Raw genomic sequence first — 19,129 nt, 5'->3', positions numbered from 1 at the left:
AATGAGGGAATGACACATCGTCCATTCCTCCTCACTGCTAGATGGCAAACATCAGGGGAAAAAATAAAAACAAACAAAGGGGTCCCAATGAATAGTAAAGCTAAAACCAAAGTAATTTACCAAGAGTACTAAACCAAACTACTATCAAGACTGGAAAGAGACAGTGTTGCCACTAAGTCTCCAAATCTTTATTCTCCAAACCTTACTACCCTGTAAAAACAACTTATGACACAAGGTAAGTATATTTAAGTTCTGAAGGAAATACTGTTCATGGGCTTCTCAAGGCAAGAATACTGAAGTGGTTTACCGTTCCCTTCTCCAGTGGAACGTGTTGTCTCAGCAGGCCTTACAAATAGCTAAGAAATGAAGAGAAGCAAAAGGCAAAGGAGAAAAGGAAAGGTATTCCCATCTGAATGCAGAGTTTCAAAGGATGTCAAGGAGAGATAAGAAAGGCTTTCTAAGGACTCAAAGCAAAGAGATAGAGGAAAACAATACAATGGAAAAGACTTGAGATCTCTTCAAGAAAATTAGATATACTAAGGTAACATTTCATGCAAAGCTGAAAGGGCACAATGAAGCACAGAAATGGTATAGACCTAACAGAAGCAGAAGATATTAAGAAGAGCTGGCAAGAATACACAGAAGAACTGTACAAAAAAGATCTTCATGATCCAGATAACCACGATGGTGCGATCACTCACCTAGAGCCAGACGTCCTGGAATGTGAAGTCAAGTTGGTGTTACAAAGCACCACTATGAATAAAACTAGCAGAGGTGATGGAATTCCATCTGAGCTATCTCAAATCCTAAAAGATGATGCTGTGAAAGTGCTGCACTCAAAATGCCAATAAATTTGGAAAACTCAGCTGTGGCCACAGGACTAGAAAAGGTCACTTTCCATTCCAATCCCAAAGAAGGGCAATGCCAAAGAATGTTCAAACTACTGCACAATTGCACTCATCTCAAATGATAACAAACTAACGCTCAAAATTCTCCAAGCGAGGCTTCAACAGTATGTAAACCGAGAACTTCCAGATATTCAAGCTGGATTTAGAAAAGGCAAAGAGATCAAATTGCCAGCATCCACTGGATCATAGAAAAAGCAAGAGAATTCCAGAAAAATATCCACTTCTGCTTTATTGATTACACCAAAGCCTTTGACTCTATGGACCACAACAAACTGTGGAAAATTTTTAGAGAGAGAGGAATAACAGACTGCCTTACCTGCCTCCTGAGAAATATGTATGTAGGTCAAGTATCAATAGTTAGAACCAAACATGGAACAACAGACTGATTCCAAATTGGGGAAGGAGTACGTCAAGGCTGTACACTGTCACCCTGCTTGTTTAACTGATATGCAGAGTACATCATGAGAAATGCCAGACTGGATGAAGCATAAACTAGAATCAAGATTGTTGGGAGAGGTATCAATAATATCAGATATTCAGATGACACCACCCTTACAGCAGAAAGTGAAGAGGAACTAAAGAGCCTCTTGATGAAAGTGAAAGAGGAGAGTGAAAAAACTGACTTAAAACTCAACATTCAAAAAACTAAGATCATGGCATCTGGTCCCATCACTTCATGGCAAATAGATGGGTGAACAATGAAAACACTGACAGACTTTACTTTCTTGGGCTCCAAAAGCACTGCAGATGGTAACTGCAGCCATGAAATTAAGACACTTGCTCCTTGGAAGAAAAGCTATGACAAACCTAAACAGTATATTTAAAAGCAGAGACATTACTTTACTGACAAACTTCTGTCTAGTCAAAGCTATGGTTTTTCCTGTAGTCATGTATGAATGTGAGAGCTGGACCATAAAGAAAGCTGAGCACTAAAGAATGGATGCTTTCGAACTGTGCTGTTGAAAAAGGCTCTTGAGAGTCCCTTAGACTGCAAGGAGATCCAACCAGTCAATCCTAAAGGAAATCAGTCCTGAATATTCATTGGAAGGACTGATGCTGAAGTTGAAGCTCTAATACTTTGGCCACCTGATGTGAAGAACTGACTTTTCAGAAAAGACCCTGATGCTGGGAAAGATTGAAGGTGGGAGGAGAAGGGGAAGACAGAGGATGAGATGGTTGGACGGCATCACTGACTCAAGGAATAAGAGTTGGAGCCAGCTTCAGGAGTTGGTGATGGACAGGGAAGCCTGGCGTGCTACAGATCATGGGGTCACAAAGAGCCGGACATGATTGAGCGACTGAACTGAACTGAACTGAAAGAAAATCTGTCAGTTACTTCTGTCACTTTCAATATGAGAATACAGAAAAACTAGATCTTGAAAGGCAAGGAAATTCAGTGTTACTGGAATGAGCTTTCCTCAGGTCTCAGGTGCAGAGGCACAGCAGAAAGGAGCCCATGTGGGTAATAGAATGTCTCCACTTCAGCTGTTTGCAAGTATGCCCAATGTGCTTGACAAATTTAAGTCAACGCTATCTCAGCTTGATTTCTTTTATTCCAGTTTCTATAACATTAATGTGAAATATTTTTGTCAGCATAAATCCCAAACCATAGTGTCCTTGTGTTTATGTTAATTTAATTACACCGAAACCTTTCATTTCTATAATAGGATCGAAGCTTTAATCTTCATAGCTTTTGTCAGATAGGTGGGCAACTATGTAATCACATGGGAACAAAGCTACAAATATACAAAGGATGAAGCTTTGACCTTTCCTTCTATTTTAACTTGATTTAAAAGTCTGCTCACTCCATGCCACAGATTATTTGGAAGAGTTACCTTTTTGTGAAGCACAAAATCTATTTAACCAGCTTTCAAGTAGTCAGATCACATCTCTAGACAATGCTTGGAGCCATTCCTGTCCATTCCCCGGCTGTCCACACAGGGCAGGATAAAGAGCCCAAGCCCTTCCCCTCAGCCAGGGACCAGGAACGGGAACAGCCCAGGGCTCCTGACATCAGCATAAGGACCAGCCCCTCCGCACCGCCTTCCTCTTCTGAAACAATGCAATCTCTTCTGACTACAGGCTCACATTTAAAAAGCCACCCTCCCGAAACACTGTGAAGGCTAGGATTTGCTTCAGCCTATCTGGGGGAGCGTGAGGGGAGGAATGGATTGGGATTAGTTGAGATGAATTTGGGATGAGCAGATGCAAGCTATTAGACATAGAATGGATCAACTACAAAGTCCTACTGCATAGCACAGGGAACTATATGCAATATCCTGGGAATAAACCATAATGGAAAAGAACATGAAAAAGACAGTGAAGGACAGAGGACCCTGGCATGCTGCAGTCCGTGGGATCACAAAGAGTCAGACACGACTGAGCGACTGAACAGCAGCAAATGTAGTGTGTATGTGTGTGTGCGTGTGAGTGTGTGTGTGTGTGTGAGTGTGTGTGTGTGTGAGTGTGTGTGTGTGTGTGTGTACGTGACGGAATCACTTGGCTGTACAGCAGTAATAACGCCATAAGTCAACTATATTTCAATAAAATATATTTAAAAATAAAAACATCTAGGGGACAGGCACAGAGATAAAAAACAGGACTACGACTTACTAGCATCTGAAGCCCAGTGAGGGGAACACAGGCATTCGTTATTACACTCTTCTCATTTTCCTGTATGTTCAAGTTTCTCCGTAATTTTAACGAAGAGCCATCTTGAACTGTCCCTTGTTGAAATTCTTCTTCCCACAAAACAGGGAAATAATAAAATCGAAAGCAAAAAGATCACGACCTTAACTTTACACAACTGCTCACAGATGACCCTCTGTACCTCAAGTCTCTCACCATCTTCCTTCTCTCCTTCTGTTACTTCTCCTTAAAGACAGGTCCTCCCTACTCCATGATCAACCCACTCAGAGCCTAGACAGGGAGAGAAGGCCATCTTCCCCCACACAAACACAGGACGTCCCCTCCCTTAGAGCAAGTGAACCCGACACGCACACCATGCTTTCTTCTCTGCACTGCTCCCCAGGGAAAGACGTGCTGGGCGTGAACATTCAGTAAACACACATCATGAGCCAAGCCCTGTTTTGTTGTTGTTGTTCACTCCTGAATCCTTGCCACTCCATGGACTGGCACACCAGGCACCTTGGTCCTGCACTATCTCCCAGAGTTTGTTCACATTCATGTTCGCTGAGCCGATAATGCCACCCGACCATTTCATCCGCTACCACGACCTTCTCCTTTTGCCTTCAACCTTTTCCCGCATCAGGGTCTTTCGCAAAAGAGTCAGCTCTTCTCATCAGATGGTCAAAGCACTGGAGCTTCAGCTTCAGCATTAGTCCTTTCAGTGACTATTCAGGATTGATTTCCTTTAGTATTGACTTCTTTGATATCCTTGCAGTCCAGGGATTCTCAAGAGTCGTCTCCAGCACCAGAATTAGAAAGCAACAATTCTTCGGCTGTCAGCATTCTTTATGGATTAACTCTCAAATCTATGCATGACTACTGGAAAAACCACAGCTTTGACTATACAGAACTTTGTTGGCAAGTGTTATCTTTGTTTTTTAATCTGCTGTCTAGGTTAGTCATAGCTTTCCTTCCAAGGAGCGAAGATCTTTTAATTTTATGGCTGCAGTCACCATTCGCAGTGATTTTGGAGCCCAAGGAAATAAAATTTGCCAGTGCTTCCACTTTTTGCCTTTCTATCTGCCATGAAGTGATGGGACCAGGTACCATGATCTTAGTTTTTTCAGTGTTGAGTTTCTAGCCACCTTTTTCACTTTCCTCTCTCACCTTCATCAAGAGACTCTTTAGTTCCTCTTCACTTTCTGCCAGTAGGGTGGTGTCATCTGCATATCTGAGGTTGTTGATATTTCTCTTAGTAATCTTGATTCCAGCCTGTGATTCCTGTGAAAGTTGCTCAGTCATGTCCAACTCTTTGTGACCCCATGAACTAAACAGTCCATGGAATTCTCCAGGCCAGAATACTGGAGTGGGTAGCCGTTCCCTTCTCCAGGGGATCTTCCAGACCCAGGGACTGAACCCAGATCTCCTGCATTGCAGGCTCTTTACCAGCTGAGCCACCAGAGAAGTTCAAGAATACCAGAGTGGATAGCCTATCCCTTCTCCAGGGGATCTTTCTGACCCAGGGATCAAATAGGGGTCTCCTGCAATGCAGGCGGACTCCTTACCAGCTGAGCCACCAGAGAAGTGATTCATCCAACCTGGCATTTCGCATGGTGAACTCTGCATAGAATTTAAATAAGCAGGGTGACAATATACATACTTCTTTCCTGATTCTGAACCAGTCCGTTTTTCCATGTCTGTTTCTCATTGTTGCTTCTTGACCCGCATACTCAGGAGACAGCCAAAGTGGTCTGGTATTCCCATCTCTTTAAAAATTTTCCACAGTTTGTTGTGATCCACACAGTCAAAGGCTTTCCCATAGTCAATGATATAGAAGTAGAGGTTGTTCTGGAATTCTCTTGTTTTCTCTACGGTTCAACAAATGTTGGCAAGTTGCTCTTTGGTTCCTCTGTTTTAATTAAACCCAGCTTGAACATTTGGAAGTTCTCACTTCATCTATGAACTGGCTTGAAGGCCTTGTTCTAGGTAGCAGCAATAGAAAAACAACAGGGCCATGATCAAAGCCCTCTCATCTCAAGGAAGGACCACAGAAAATAAGCAAGCCTAGAAGGAAAGCAGGCCATGAGCACACAGTGTGGAGAGTGGCCAGAGGACCCATGGGGCAGCATGGCCGGGGTATTCCCTGCAGAACCAGGCCATGAGCACACAGTGTGGAGAGCGGCCAGAGGAGCCATGGGGCAGCATGTCCGGGGTATTCCCTGGAGAACCAGGCGATGAGCACACAGTGTGGAGAGTGGCCAGAGGAGCCATGGGGCAGCATGTCCGGGGTATTCCCTGGAGAACCAGGCGATGAGCACACAGTGTGGAGAGTGGCCAGAGGAGCCATGGGGCAGCATGTCCGGGGTATTCCCTGGAGAACCAGGCGATGAGCACACAGTGTGGAGAGTGGCCAGAGGAGCCGTAGGCAGCATGGCCGGGGTATTCCCTGCAGAACCAGGCGATGAGCACACAGTGTGGAGAGTGGCCAGAGGAGCCGTGGGCAGCATGTCCGGGGTTTTCCCTGCACGGTGATCTGAGTGCCTCTCGGGGGAAGCTCCCTATTTAATCCCTTTCAGTATCTGATCTGAATCTATCTTCTTTTCACCAATTTTCTTTCAGCATGTATTTGACATGATAATACCTTCCTCAATGAGGACAAGGTCTCATCTGCTATTTTTCTACGAAATCTTCAACAAAAATGAAGAGACAGGCCTAACATTTATTGAATGTGCATTAAATGCTGAGTGCAGATCTCAGTATCACACATGTATCAATCTGCAGGTAATGTAATCTTGGCAAAAAGAAAAGGGCAGCTGGAGAAACTGAAGCCTGGAGGGTAACTTAGCAGAGGTCACTGAGTTAGCAGGTCACAGAGGTAGGATGTGAACGCAGGCAATCTGATCACAAAGTCCACACACGCTTGCAATCCTCTTATAGGCTGCCTGCCCTCATTACAGAGAAGAGCTCAGAAACATGTAGTTCTTTAATAATGAGGAAGCCACTACCCTGGTGGCTCAGACAGTAAAGAATCTGCCTGCAATGCGTGAGACCCAGGTTCGATCCCTGGGTTGGGAAGATCTGCTGGAAAAGGGAATGGGAGGTCACTCCAGTATTCTTGTCTGGAGAATCCCATGGACAGAGGAGCTTGGCGGGCTACAGTCCATGGGGCAACAAAAGAGTCAGATACGACTGAGTGACTAACACACACACAAAATCATTTATAGAAGAAATGATGCAAGCCAGTCATTCATTTTCTTTTGTAAACAAAGCAAAGGAAGACAGGCAGAACACAGAGAAAAGGCTGATGTGGCCGACAGCCAGTCCTGAGCTCCGAGTTCTCTGGCGGTCTCCAGAGGGGCTGAGACACTGACGCCATCAGTCATCTACCACCGCCAGCACTCAGGATGGCCAGGTCCACGCTCCGGCTTCTGAATAGCCTTCTTATACTAGGGGGAGATATCTACATTGCGAGCTCTGTTTCCCGAATACAAAAGCCAAAACTCAAATCCACAGCCACACTTGCATCTACAATGCAGAATACATCCTCTGTTCTGCCAAGGAGGTATAGTCTTCTAGGGATGGCAACTGTTAATGAGCAGTGGGAAGGACAGCTCTGTAAAGGACTCCAGTTTCCTTCGGATCAGGGTAGAGGATACGGAGGTAACAGGAGCTGGGAGGACCTGACTCAGAAGGAGCATCGCAACTCGTACAGCTGTGAACAGATGGCAGCGACAGTGCCCGTGATGTCCAGACCAGTTCGGGCCAAACACGACTGTCTTTGCCAAAAGACACTTCTCCTGCTGTAGCCTAACAAACTCAGCTGGATCCTCTGATTCCTGGTCCTTTAAGAGGACAGAAGAGGAGCAGGCTGAGCTAACCTGCACCCTGTAAGCCTTGGCCTGCTGGGACCCACACCTGGCAAGGGAAGGCTTTCCTGCAGAGGGGCAATGCCCATCTCAGAATTCACTCCCAGCCCCACTGCACCCAAATCAGCTTGCTATTCCCATCAAAATGAGACTGGAGTATCTTTGATATTGGAGGGAGATGGAAAGAAGCATTTTGGAGCAAAGCAACAGAGTCTCTGCTATGAGAGGAGCAACACGCATGCTGATGAGCAAAGACTCACCCCCAGAGCCCAACAGGGGAGCCGGAGGAGCCAGACAGGGAGCCCCTCCACCCACACCCCCCGAGAACGCAGACCATCCAGCGCAGTCCGCAGCTGGCGCTGCCGAATCTGGCCAGAACGCATTCTGAAGATCCAGACACCAAGGGAGCTAGTTTGAGCGATCCCACTTGGATCAGGAAAGAGGGCATGGGCAACTACATTTTTTACAAATTAACAAGGAATGGAACAAGCGAAGACACTCACAGCCATCGTATCTCATCAGAAAACAGTTTGCCTTTAAATATTTATACCAAATGGGGCACAGAATATTTTGCACAAGCAATGACACTGTAAGAACAAACCAAGTGGAAGATTCCCAGTGTTATATCTTTCCTGACACGGGGGTAAGATGGCTCTTGGTAACTCTGAAGATGCGAGGCGTCTGAGGTGAGAAAAATCAAGGTTGTCTTTGCTGTCTTTACCCAAAAAGATTGTGAAAACTCAAAGCCTGTACACGGGGCCATTTTTACATTGGACAGCACATTCTGAAATGCTTCCGGGCAGCCAGTAAGTGTCTGGAAGTACATCTGGGGAGCCAATTATGGCTCAGACATCATCTAATAATGGGACAGTTCTAGAGCTGCTTGTAAGACATGAAGCTTCAGGCTAATTCTGGCTCATTCATCACTGCCCATAATAATTCTGGATTCATTTATTTCCTACGATCTCATTGACTACCTTGGGTACATCTGGCTATTGAGATTTGATTCCAACCTTTGTAATATCTAGAAAGATACTAAGTTGATCATTCTAAAATATGATATATCCTGTCAAACAAAGCTAAATATTTATTTTTATGCTCCATGTTTCTAAACAAGGCTTAAGGCAGTCTAAGATAAAAAAAAAAAAAAAGCCATAAAACAAGAATGAGAACAGAAATTGAGGACAGTAAAGAGAGCAACTGCCAAACACACAGACTGCCATAATCCTCAAAAACAAATCCTAGGTTTGCCTTCATGCAATCTACTAGCTAAAAACATGTGTACGCTTCCACAGAAGAAAACACCTCCCTGAAATACATTCTTAAAAGCAGATCTATTTTAGTATGTTTAACTGAACTGTTTATGCCTAGGTCCTTACTCAAAAGGACCTCATTCATTTGGCATGTGGGACAGAGTGTTCAACAGAAATTTTGAAATAGCTGTCATTTGTCTGCAAAAAGGTCTTCCCTATAAAAACACTCAGTAAAAGACAAGTACAAAAAGAAGTGAAGTCACTCAGTCATATCCGACACTTTGCCACACCATTGACAGAGGAGCCTATCAGGATTTTCCAGGCAAGAGTACTGGAGTGGATGGCCATTTCCTTCTCCGAGAAATTTTCCCAACCCAGGGATCGAACCCAGGTCTCCCTCATTGCAGGCAGACGCTTTACCGTCTGAGCCACCAGGGAAGCCAAGTACAGTTAATCCTTAATAACTGTTACTTTCTGACAATTGTTAACTCAGAAAAGTTGATGGTAATAGTGGTGGACGTGTGTGTGTGTTTGTGTCTTAGGGCTGGATGGCTGGAAGAAGAGGTATTAGTAATCTCCCTAATAAGATCCAGATATAAAATTTTCAGGGGATTTTACCTGCTGTGGCATCAAGTTTAGTTGATATGGAAAGAAACAATGAGGCCACGTCTTCACAAATCACCTCTACCACCATGCCCCGCCAAGGGCCCCAAAGAGTCCCCAAGCTTTAGTAACACCTGAAGAACGAGCAATTCCATATCCAGCCTTACAAGGAGAGCTTGAAACACGGACCACTGGAGTACCGGCTTAAGGAGATGTGTGAGCTCTAAGTCACAAGCAATGGTGACAGAGTTGACTTTCTTTTACGCAAGTGACAAACAGAGAACGATGTTTGGAAGGGCTGCAGAAAGCCACTCACTTCTTGGCTTCATGTGCTTTCTCCAGAAAAACACTCCCACTCAGACGAAGTCTTAACATTTCCTCTTAACCTAAGCCTTTGCTGTAAGTATAGACTACAGGGAATTGTATAAAGTTAAATAAAGAAAAAAGATAAAAAACATAGGGTCCAGTAGTCCAGATGGTACAAACGATTAACCAGACACACTGAGTTCTCCACAGGAAACTGAGCTGCTCCATCTCTGGAACAACACCACACATGAGCACAGAAGAAAATGAAAGGAAAGGCCAAACAGCGGGACAGAAATGGAGCAGAAAAAATGTGTGCCGTTCCATCAGAATGTCACTCAACAGCCTTCCCGTCTCCCTCCAATAAACGAGAAAGGCCGTGGGATTATGCAAAGGTCTTAAGCTTTCAATAAAACTTCTTGACAAGTGTAAAATATTAATTCAATCTGTCCAAACAGAAAGAAAGTGATTAATAAAAAAGGGTAGGGAGATAACATGTGGAAACACAAAGTGTCCTCAGGATAAATGAGTTGAGGAATCATTCAAATTCTTTCTCCTTTGCGCAGGGTTTGAGGAAGCCCTGTCACAAATTGCTAAGTTCAGGCTAAGACAGAACCATTACTTCAAGGTTGAAAGAAAATTTGAAACTTTTCATTGCAATCATCTCAATGGAAGTCAGTGATTGCCTCCCCAGGATAATCACACATCTTAAAGGCTACAATGTATGCTGATTATCCGAGGGCCTTGATATACACCTAAATTCCAAACTACAAGGATTGGCCTTCATTTCTCAATGATCTATTACCTACAGTAGATGTCATTTACCATTCGCTGGCAAGGGCTAAATCTTCCTTTCTTGTGACGCAGCTGTTTTAATTGGGGGCAACCTCCCCACTCCTTTTGACAAAGAGAGAATTCAGAAGGGTCAAGGTCTCCAGACAATGATTAATGTGACAATTTAGTGATTCTCAGGGTTTCACTCACCATGCTGTGTGAAGAGGTCACTGTGAATTATTTCAATCAAGCAATACAGCTTCTGAATGGTCAGCAAACCCACGGGGACATTTAGGATGAAATCAGTAAACATTTTGCTGTAAAAGGAAAAACCCAAGGGAGAGAGTTGAAGGATATACTACAAAATGACCCAACAGAATACAAGACAGTACTGAGACGTGAGCTCACTGAATGGTCATTAAGAGCCACCAGAATGTTGAATGAGGCCCATTATATAATATGGACCAAAATCTCACCCCAAAGAATGATGCTCTATGATGTTATTGTTCATTTCACACCCACTAAAATGGCCATAACTGAAAAGAGCACCAATACCAAGTGTTGGCTAGGATATGAAGGAGCCAGTACCCTCATGCCATGCTGGTGGGAAGGCAGCACGGGGCAGCCACTTGGGAATACTGTCTGGCAGTTTCTGAAAATGTTACCATAGTTACCATCAGACCCAGCACTTGCACCTCTAGGTGTATACGCAGAAATGAAAACATATTTCCACCCAGAGCCCTGTGCATGAATCAAAGAAACGCTATCCATTACACGTGAAAAATGGAAAAACCCAGATGTCCATCAACTGATGAATGGATAAACACTTCACCCATTAAAAAAAAAATGAATTTCTGACATTCACAGACCTTGAACACATTACACTAAGTGAAAGAAGCCTGTCACAAAAGGCCACATATTGTGTGACTTTACTTATATGAAATGCCCAGAAAAGGCAAACCTATACAGACAGAAGGATTAGCGGTTGCCGAGCACTGGAGTGGGAGGGGGCAGTGACTCTTCACGGGCACAAGGAATCTTACTGGGGTGATGAAACTGTTCTGACGTTAGATTACGGTAATGGTGTAGAAGTCTCCTTCGGGATGTGGGAAACCAAGATGTCTTCAGTGCAGGAAGTCTATTGTAAACTACAGAATGCAATGGTGAATTCATTTAGAGGTGTATGGGGGTGTGTGTGTGTGTGTGTGTGCGCGCACGTGCATGCACAGAAGATAACCGGAAGGATCCAGATCATCATGGAATCATTATAACTTTGAGCTATTCTCCTCTGTGATTTCTTCTGTATTATCACAACATGACTCAATCTTCCAAAGAGGGAAAAACACATCCATGATTTTCAAAGTCACTGAAGAAGAACCCACGCATGCAGAAAGTCAAGGGCCCAAGAGCAGATGGCACTGGTCCTGGGGAAGGGTGGGGGGATGGTCTTCAGGCATAAGGCACAGGCACCAGCTGTGAACATGGACGTCACCCCAATAATGAGCGAAGGCCTGGCCCTTGAGCCCCAGGAAAGCAGGCCCAGAGTGAGGCCATGACCCACCAAACCTCAGCTCCCCGTTCATTCCGCTTTCTCCATATCTGAGGTTCTCAAACAGGAGCATTCATTGGAAGCACCTGGAGGGATCTTTGAAGCCAAATAGCTGGACCCCACCGCAATTTCTAATTCAGAAGATCTGGGAAGGAGCCCGACATTCAGCAAGTCCCGGGACCCAGTGGGGCTGCTATTGCCTTGACCACTGTCTGAGAGCCGGGCGTGCAGAGACCTAAGCGGGCAGACACGGTGCCCAAGGGCCCGTTTGTTCCTCCTTTTCTCATCGAGCGTCTGTTAAGCTAGAACTGGCACTGTCGGTGCCCAGGGGCCACAAACAAATGTGTCCGCGTGGGACACTAAATCCTTGGGCACATCAGACACAAGATGATTCATGAGGCGAGCAGCTCCCCAGGAGCCCCTCACCCCTCACTCCCAGAGCAGGAGTGACCTATGGTGGACATAAAGTGCAGGGAGGAAGACCGCTTTTCACTCCATTTAACCACCCAGGGGACACAGGGCCCTGTGCCAATATGTAGGGGGCCTTTTCTGGCTGGTCAAATGGTGCCATTACCTAGGGATAAGTTTACTGTATCAACTATTAAATCAAATCGCCAGTCTAGGTTCGATGCATGAGACGGGGCGCTCAGGGCCAGTACATTGGGATGACCCTGAGGGATGGGATGGAGTGGGAGGGGGGTTCAGGATGGGGGACACATGTACACCCATGGCTGATTCATGTCAATGTATGGCAAAAACCACCATAATATTGTAAAGTAATTAGCCTCCAATTAACATAAATAAATTAATTTTAAGAAAATCCAATCAAGGATCAGATGAGGACTGTGCTGTGATGTCTGGGGTCACAGAGGCCACGTACCCACTTGCTCACGACACCTCTTTTCCAAATGCAGTGACGTCTGCATGGTATACACCTGAGACTGGGCTTAGACAGGGATGGTAGCAACACTGAAAGGTGAAAGGAAGGATTCCATCCCCAGCGTGACTCCGAGGTCTGACAGCCCATGTCCACCTTGCCTGGAGTTTGGTTTGGTTTGGTTATGGTTTTAGTATAACCTGAACTGACAACCTCTGGCTGCTCTGTCTGAGGTTCACTGCTCTCGGTCAGGAAACCCCTGGAGAGAAGCTGTGTGGAGGAGGTGAGACACGAATATTAAAGTTCCTGTGTCAAAACGTTTAGGTGCAGAAAACAAAACCCAAACCCAAGAACCATGTATTGAATTTTCAACTCTAAAGGATGCAAAATGCCAAATTTGTATTATTTATGCGTGAAGCTAAAATTAATCTTCTAAAGAAACTATTGTGACTGTTGATAGATGATTCCTTTTTCACATAAAGACATAATGAGCTAGAACACGTTCCAGAAGGATTCAGGGCACAGACCTACGTGCATATGAGCCAGAACCCTGGGCATCGCGTAAACTGAAGGAGGCCAGGCACGGTACGTGGGAAGCCTTCGCCCTGGGTGCTTCCTTACCTGAGCTCTTTGGGATCAAATACCAATTTCACATCGTTGACAATAGTTGGCAAGTACTTCAGCGCTGCCCCCTGCAAACCAAGAACAGAGAAGAAGGTTGGGCGTCATGCAGTTTGGCAAATGTGAATAGGAAATCGCAATCGCTATGAAGAACCAGACGCACATCAAGAAGGCAACACTCCAGACGAGAAGCTGATAGCTAAACACAACAGAAACAGAGGGGTGATAAAAAGCCTCTGATACACAAACGATGGAGATTTGTTACATGGTTATCCTGACACGTAATAGTAACAGCAGCATTCGCTAAAACCAATATTCTCTGCTTGCTCTCTGAATGCCTGCGAAGTCAAAGTTGAAAGTTCGTCGCTCAGTTGTGTCCGACTTTTTGCGACCCCCATGGACTGCAGTCGGTCAGGCTCCTCTGTCCACAGAATTCTCCAAGCAAGAGTACTGGAGTGGGTTGCCAATGAATGCCTACACTGCGCTAATAAGCTTTTATGTGATTTTCTCCTTAACTCTAAGGAAGTTACAGCAAAAGAATACCTGTGCCCCCAAGCCATCGGATCCACGGCAGCCGTCCCACTGCCAACAATTACAGTGATTGCCTTTGTTCCACTGCAACAATGACTGCCTGTATATCTAGGTCTCTTAACTTGGAATTGTTTTCTTCTTTAGTAACTTTATTTCCCATATTCACATTCCATATCTTCTAGGAAACCCATACTTTCAAAAACTAAATTGACGGTAATAACAATAGATTCTAATACATGCCCTGCACTATGCTGCTGCTGGTGTTTTAGTCACTAAGTCGTATCTGACTCTATGCAGCCACACGGACGGACTGCAGCCCGCCAGGTTCCTCTGTCCGTGGGATTTTCTAGGCAGATTGCCATTTCCTCCTCCAGGGGATCTTCTTGGCCTGGGGACTGAACCCATCTCTTCTGAGTTGGCAGGTGGATTCTTTACCACTGAGCCCCAACCTGGGAAGCCCCTGCACTGTGCTAAATCCTTATATATTTTATCTTTAATTTCAACATAAATCCTACAGGGAGTTCGCTGTGTTGGAAGGCAAGGTAACTGACAATGGGGATGTTAATGACTTTGCCCCTGATCTCACAGTTAGTACTGAGCTGAGCTAGAATTAAAATTCAGTTTGGTGGGGGAAAAAAATATATATCGTTTGGTGGGAAGCCAGAGCCTCAGTGCCCATCATTTATAACTGGTTGGGGAAAAGTCCTGGAATTTTAGAGTCCTGACCCTGGCTGGGATTGACCCCCACCCCTGCCTGTCACTCTAAAGGACTCCTTCTATCAGGCTGGGTGCCCCTCCCCCACTTCCCAAACGAAATGGAGGGAAACTATTTTCATCTAAATACCTCCAGGGGCTGCAATAAAGCTCAGAATCTAATTGAAAAGAGCACTGGATGAAGAGATAGTGCCATACCTATTACCAAAAACAGTTGTCAGCATTGTTTTCCAAAAGCAAGTAGGCAGAAACACATTTTAAAAAGAATACCCTGAGTATATACGGTCAACTGATTTGCAGCAAAGGGACAAAGGCGCAGCCTCCTCCAGCACCAAATGAAACTCCTTCCATACCTCACTCCCTATATAAAACTTCACTTTAAATGAACTTAGATCCATAGATCTTCTATTCTAAAACCTATAAAATGGCAGAAGATACTTGTGAATTTGGGCTAAGCAAAGATTTCTTTCACATGACAACAAAAGCATAGTCCCTAAAAGAAAGGAAAAGTAATCAATTATATGTCATCAAAATAAAGAATTTCTGCTCTTCAAAAGAACTTCTGCTGAGATAACAACAGATGAACCACACACTAGGAGAAAATAACTGCAAATCACACATCTGATAAAAGATTTATATCCACCATATACAAAGAATTCTTAAAACTCAATAATAAGAAAGCAATCTTCCGCCCAAAATAGGCCAATGATTTTTTGAAGAGGCACTGTTTACAAAGAAGACCCATGGGTGACAGATAGGTACGTGACAAGCTGCTCAGCATCACTAGCCACCAAGGAAATGCAAATTAAAACCACAAAGAGATACCACTAACGTCTACTAGAATCGCTAAGCCAAAATAAAATAAAACAAACAAACAAAAAATCTGACCATACCATGTGCTTTCTGGAGATGCTACAGGTCTGAAAGCAAACTGGATCCGCAAGTTTGAGAAAGCACTCCCCATGCAGCCCAGCAATCACACTCCTGAGAGGGGCCCCATGGAAATGCAAACTCGGGTTCACACAAAACCTTGTGTCTGAAAGTTTACAATTACTTGAAATTGTCAAAACCTAGAAACAACCTAAATGTTTTCAAGAGGTAAGTCCCTACAATGGAGCACGCCTCAGCCATGAAAAACACCAAGACTTGAGTCCCTGCAATGGAGCACGACACACTCATGAAAAACACCAGGACGTGAGTCCCTGCAATGGGGCACGACACAGTCATGAAAAACACCAGGACGTGAGTCCCTGCAATGGGGCACGACACAGTCGTGAAAAATACCCGGACGCTGTTATATATGACGTGGATGAACCTCAAGTGCATTCTGAGATGGAAGACAAGCTCAAAGCTTCAAATTGACTCCATTTTTAGATCATTCAAGAAAAGGCACAACTAGAAGGAGGGAGCACACCTCAGGGGCTTCCCCGGGGATGGAGTCTGGGGAGAGCTTATCCCTAGTGAAGGACTGAAGAAGGCAGGTGGTGGTCAGAACTCTGTACAAACTATACCTTACATTTTTAAATGAATAAAAATATATTAACTAGAAGGACAGCCATGAAAAACGCCTGAGAGACTCTTGGACATTTTAACACTGGTGTCCAAGAGTTAAGCAGTCAGATTCAAGTAATTTCAAAGATGAGTTCCGGTTTCCTCTGGTGTCACCTGTGAATTTTCTGTAACTGCCAGACACTTCTCTAGGAGCTTGCCTCTCCTGACAATAAGCCCTCAGCACAGCCAAACGAGAGAGGCCTACCACCAATGCCTTTCACAGATAAGAAAGTGAAGCCGTTTACCAGGTTGTGGAGCCAGTCTATCCACCTCCACGGTAAGAGTGAAACCACCCCACAAAAGCTTCCACGCTCCACAGTCAAGATGCTCAAGGACAGGGAAACAAGGTTACCTGTCAGTCTGCACTACAGGGCTTCCCTGGTGGCACAGCAGACAAGAATCCACCTGCCAGTGCAGGAGACACGGGCTCAGTCCTTGGTCCGGGAAGATCCCACACATCTCAGAGCCACTAGGCCTGTGCACCGCAACTGCTGAGCCTATCTATGTTTTAGAGCCTGGGCGTTGCAACTACCGGAGAAGGCGATGGCACCCCACTCCAGGACTCTTGCCTGGAAAATCCCATGGATGGAGGAGCCTGGTGGGCTGCAGTCCATGGGGTCACTAAGAGTCGGACAGGACTGAGAGACTTCACTTTCACTTTTCACTTTCATGCATTGGAGAAGGAAATGGCAACCCACTCCAGTGTTCTTGCCTGGAGAATCCCAGGGATGGCGGAGCCTGCTGGGCTGCCATCTCTGGGGTCGCACAGAGTCAGACACGACTGAAGCGACGTAGCAGCAGCAGCAGCAGTTGTAACTACTGAGCCCATGAGCTGAAACTACTGCAGTCCGAGTGCCCCAGAGCCTGTGCTCTCTAACAAGAGAAGCCACTGCAATGAGAAGCCTGCGCACCGCAGTTAAAGAGAAGCCCCCATGAGCAGCAATTAGAGAAAGCCCACGCTCAGCAACAGACACCCAGCACAGCCAAAAATAAAATGCAAATACATTAATAATTTGTAAAAAAAAGTCTGCACAACAGACTTATCGGTGCCTTTTCCCCCAACGGTAATCCCATCCTTCCGTGCCGGCCAGGTCAAGGAATCCCAACTCCCCGCTTCGAGAGGCAACTTCTGAAAAGAACCTTAAATGGAAACAATTTCATTCCTGTTTCCGAAGTTCTGCTTCAACTACCTCGGAGTTGCTTTGAAAAACTGAAAGATATTTATTGTGACATTTAATAATAAACGTTTGCACAGCTGAGCACTCAGGCCTGAAACTGTCTTGTCTAGTTTGTGAGGGTCCCCGGTGGGTGAGGACCCATCAGCACCACGATTTTCATCCTGAACCCCACGAAGCAGCATCTGCCTGCAGCAGGTGATAAATACCAGCTCACAAGGACCAAAGGGGCTGCCCAGGGCTCCCGGGGAACCACGTTAACCAGGCTCCCGAGGGCTCCGCCACCTGACGTCACAGCGACACCCACAGAGGGCAGGCCAGACCCACTGTGACCCCCAAATGCTGGTTAACAGGGCATCCTGCCGGGTGACCTAGATCCCAGGGACGTCACGTCTCACAGTTCGTGAGGATGACAGAGATCAGAGAAGAACATAAACCCACATCAGTCCTGGATAACACAACAAGGACAGGCAGACAGAACGACGTGAAGGCAGGGGGTGTCTCCTCCGCACCCCATCTCCAGCTCCCCATCTCTGGTGGTCCCGGGCTCCACGCCACCCTTCACTTTGCCGTGGTGACCACTTCAGCCTCTCTCTCCTCCAGCCCAGGATCCCAGCCCCTCCCCACTCAGCTCACCGCCTTCAGAGGAAATCAAAACCCTCAGGAAAAATGGGACGCGTGGCCCTGCCCACCACTCAAGCCGAAACAAGTCTGCCCAGACACCTGGCCTCTGCCCATGCCTCCAGGCGAAGGGAGGCAGCACCTGGCCCCAAGGAGGGGACCCCCCCCCCTGCCCCACTGTCTGCTCAAGGGCCTCCTGTGTTTCCCACCCTGCACTCTCCAGGGGGCCCAGTTCTCACCGCAGCGGCCCCTTCCCGTCACACGTGTGCACCCTGAAACCACCCAGAGCCCCACGCCCCACACCTCCCTGCCCTGCACAGATGGTTCCCAAGCTGAGGCTCAGTCCCACCGCCCCGCAGGCTCCCTGCACCCACCCTCAGCCACAACCCCACCTCCATTCCTGCCCGGGCCCCGGGGATGCCAGGCCGGGCCCCAGGTGACTTCCCGTGACACTGCTGTGACCCCTCACCTCCCGGGGCAGCCACCTTCCTGTGTCCCCCGCCCCTCACTTAAAGGCGGGTGTCCTAGCTGTCCTGTTCTAGAGTTTTCGCCTCTGTCCACAGACCCCCCAGGAGGACCCCCTCCATCCAGCTTGACTCCTAGTGTGTGTCTCTGGGGTCACCTCTCTCCTGAGCATCACACACACAGACACCCAGCAGCTGCTGGGTTCAGGGCAGTCTCACAGAAGCTGAAACCCCCTGCCTCAGATGAGACCCCACCCCACGCCCTGATGCTCCAGGCTCAGGGCACTGCGCCCTGAAACCCCCAGGTCACAGCCTCCTGCTCTGTCTTCCCTACAACCCACTTTAGGCAGATCCTTTATCGCTGAGCCACCAGGGAAGCTCCACTGACTGACAGACCTTTGCACAAAAGCACCTTCATCTTCAAGACTCTCTGCCTCTCTGCTTTCCATGCACAGAAATGGGCCATGTCAGCTGATACACGAAATGTATCCCCTCCAGGCTGACCAGCTGCCAGAAAAGGCAGGGTGAACCCTGAGGTTCCCCTACCCACCCCGGGCAGCCTAGGTCTCCTGAAAAAGCATGTGCCATCACCCACTCTTGCTAAGGGCCCAGCCAGCTTGCTTTGCCCAGTTCTAATATTGGTTCTTTGACGAGATCTCTAAGTGTTTGGGTTTCTGCTTGCGCCTGCAGA

General features: G+C 46.4%; 1 protein-coding gene across 2 annotated transcripts in view; it reads right to left on the bottom strand.

Moving 5' to 3' along the window:
* The window catches only part of DOCK1 (dedicator of cytokinesis 1), a 564,920-nt gene that overhangs the window by 369,275 nt on the left and 176,516 nt on the right, over positions 1–19,129 (bottom strand). For both annotated transcript variants that reach the window (XM_068961248.1, XM_068961249.1), the window contains exons 24-25: positions 13,383–13,453; positions 10,546–10,652 (exon numbers count right to left, since the gene is read on the bottom strand). In XM_068961248.1, the coding sequence (XP_068817349.1) occupies positions 10,546–10,652; positions 13,383–13,453 (178 nt within the window). The remainder of the gene's footprint in view (positions 1–10,545; positions 10,653–13,382; positions 13,454–19,129) is intronic.

The sequence above is a fragment of the Capricornis sumatraensis genome, chromosome 23 (genome assembly GCF_032405125.1).
Source record: "Capricornis sumatraensis isolate serow.1 chromosome 23, serow.2, whole genome shotgun sequence".
Classification (NCBI taxonomy): domain Eukaryota; kingdom Metazoa; phylum Chordata; class Mammalia; order Artiodactyla; family Bovidae; genus Capricornis; species Capricornis sumatraensis.
This window is presented reverse-complemented; position numbering and strand designations above follow the sequence as displayed.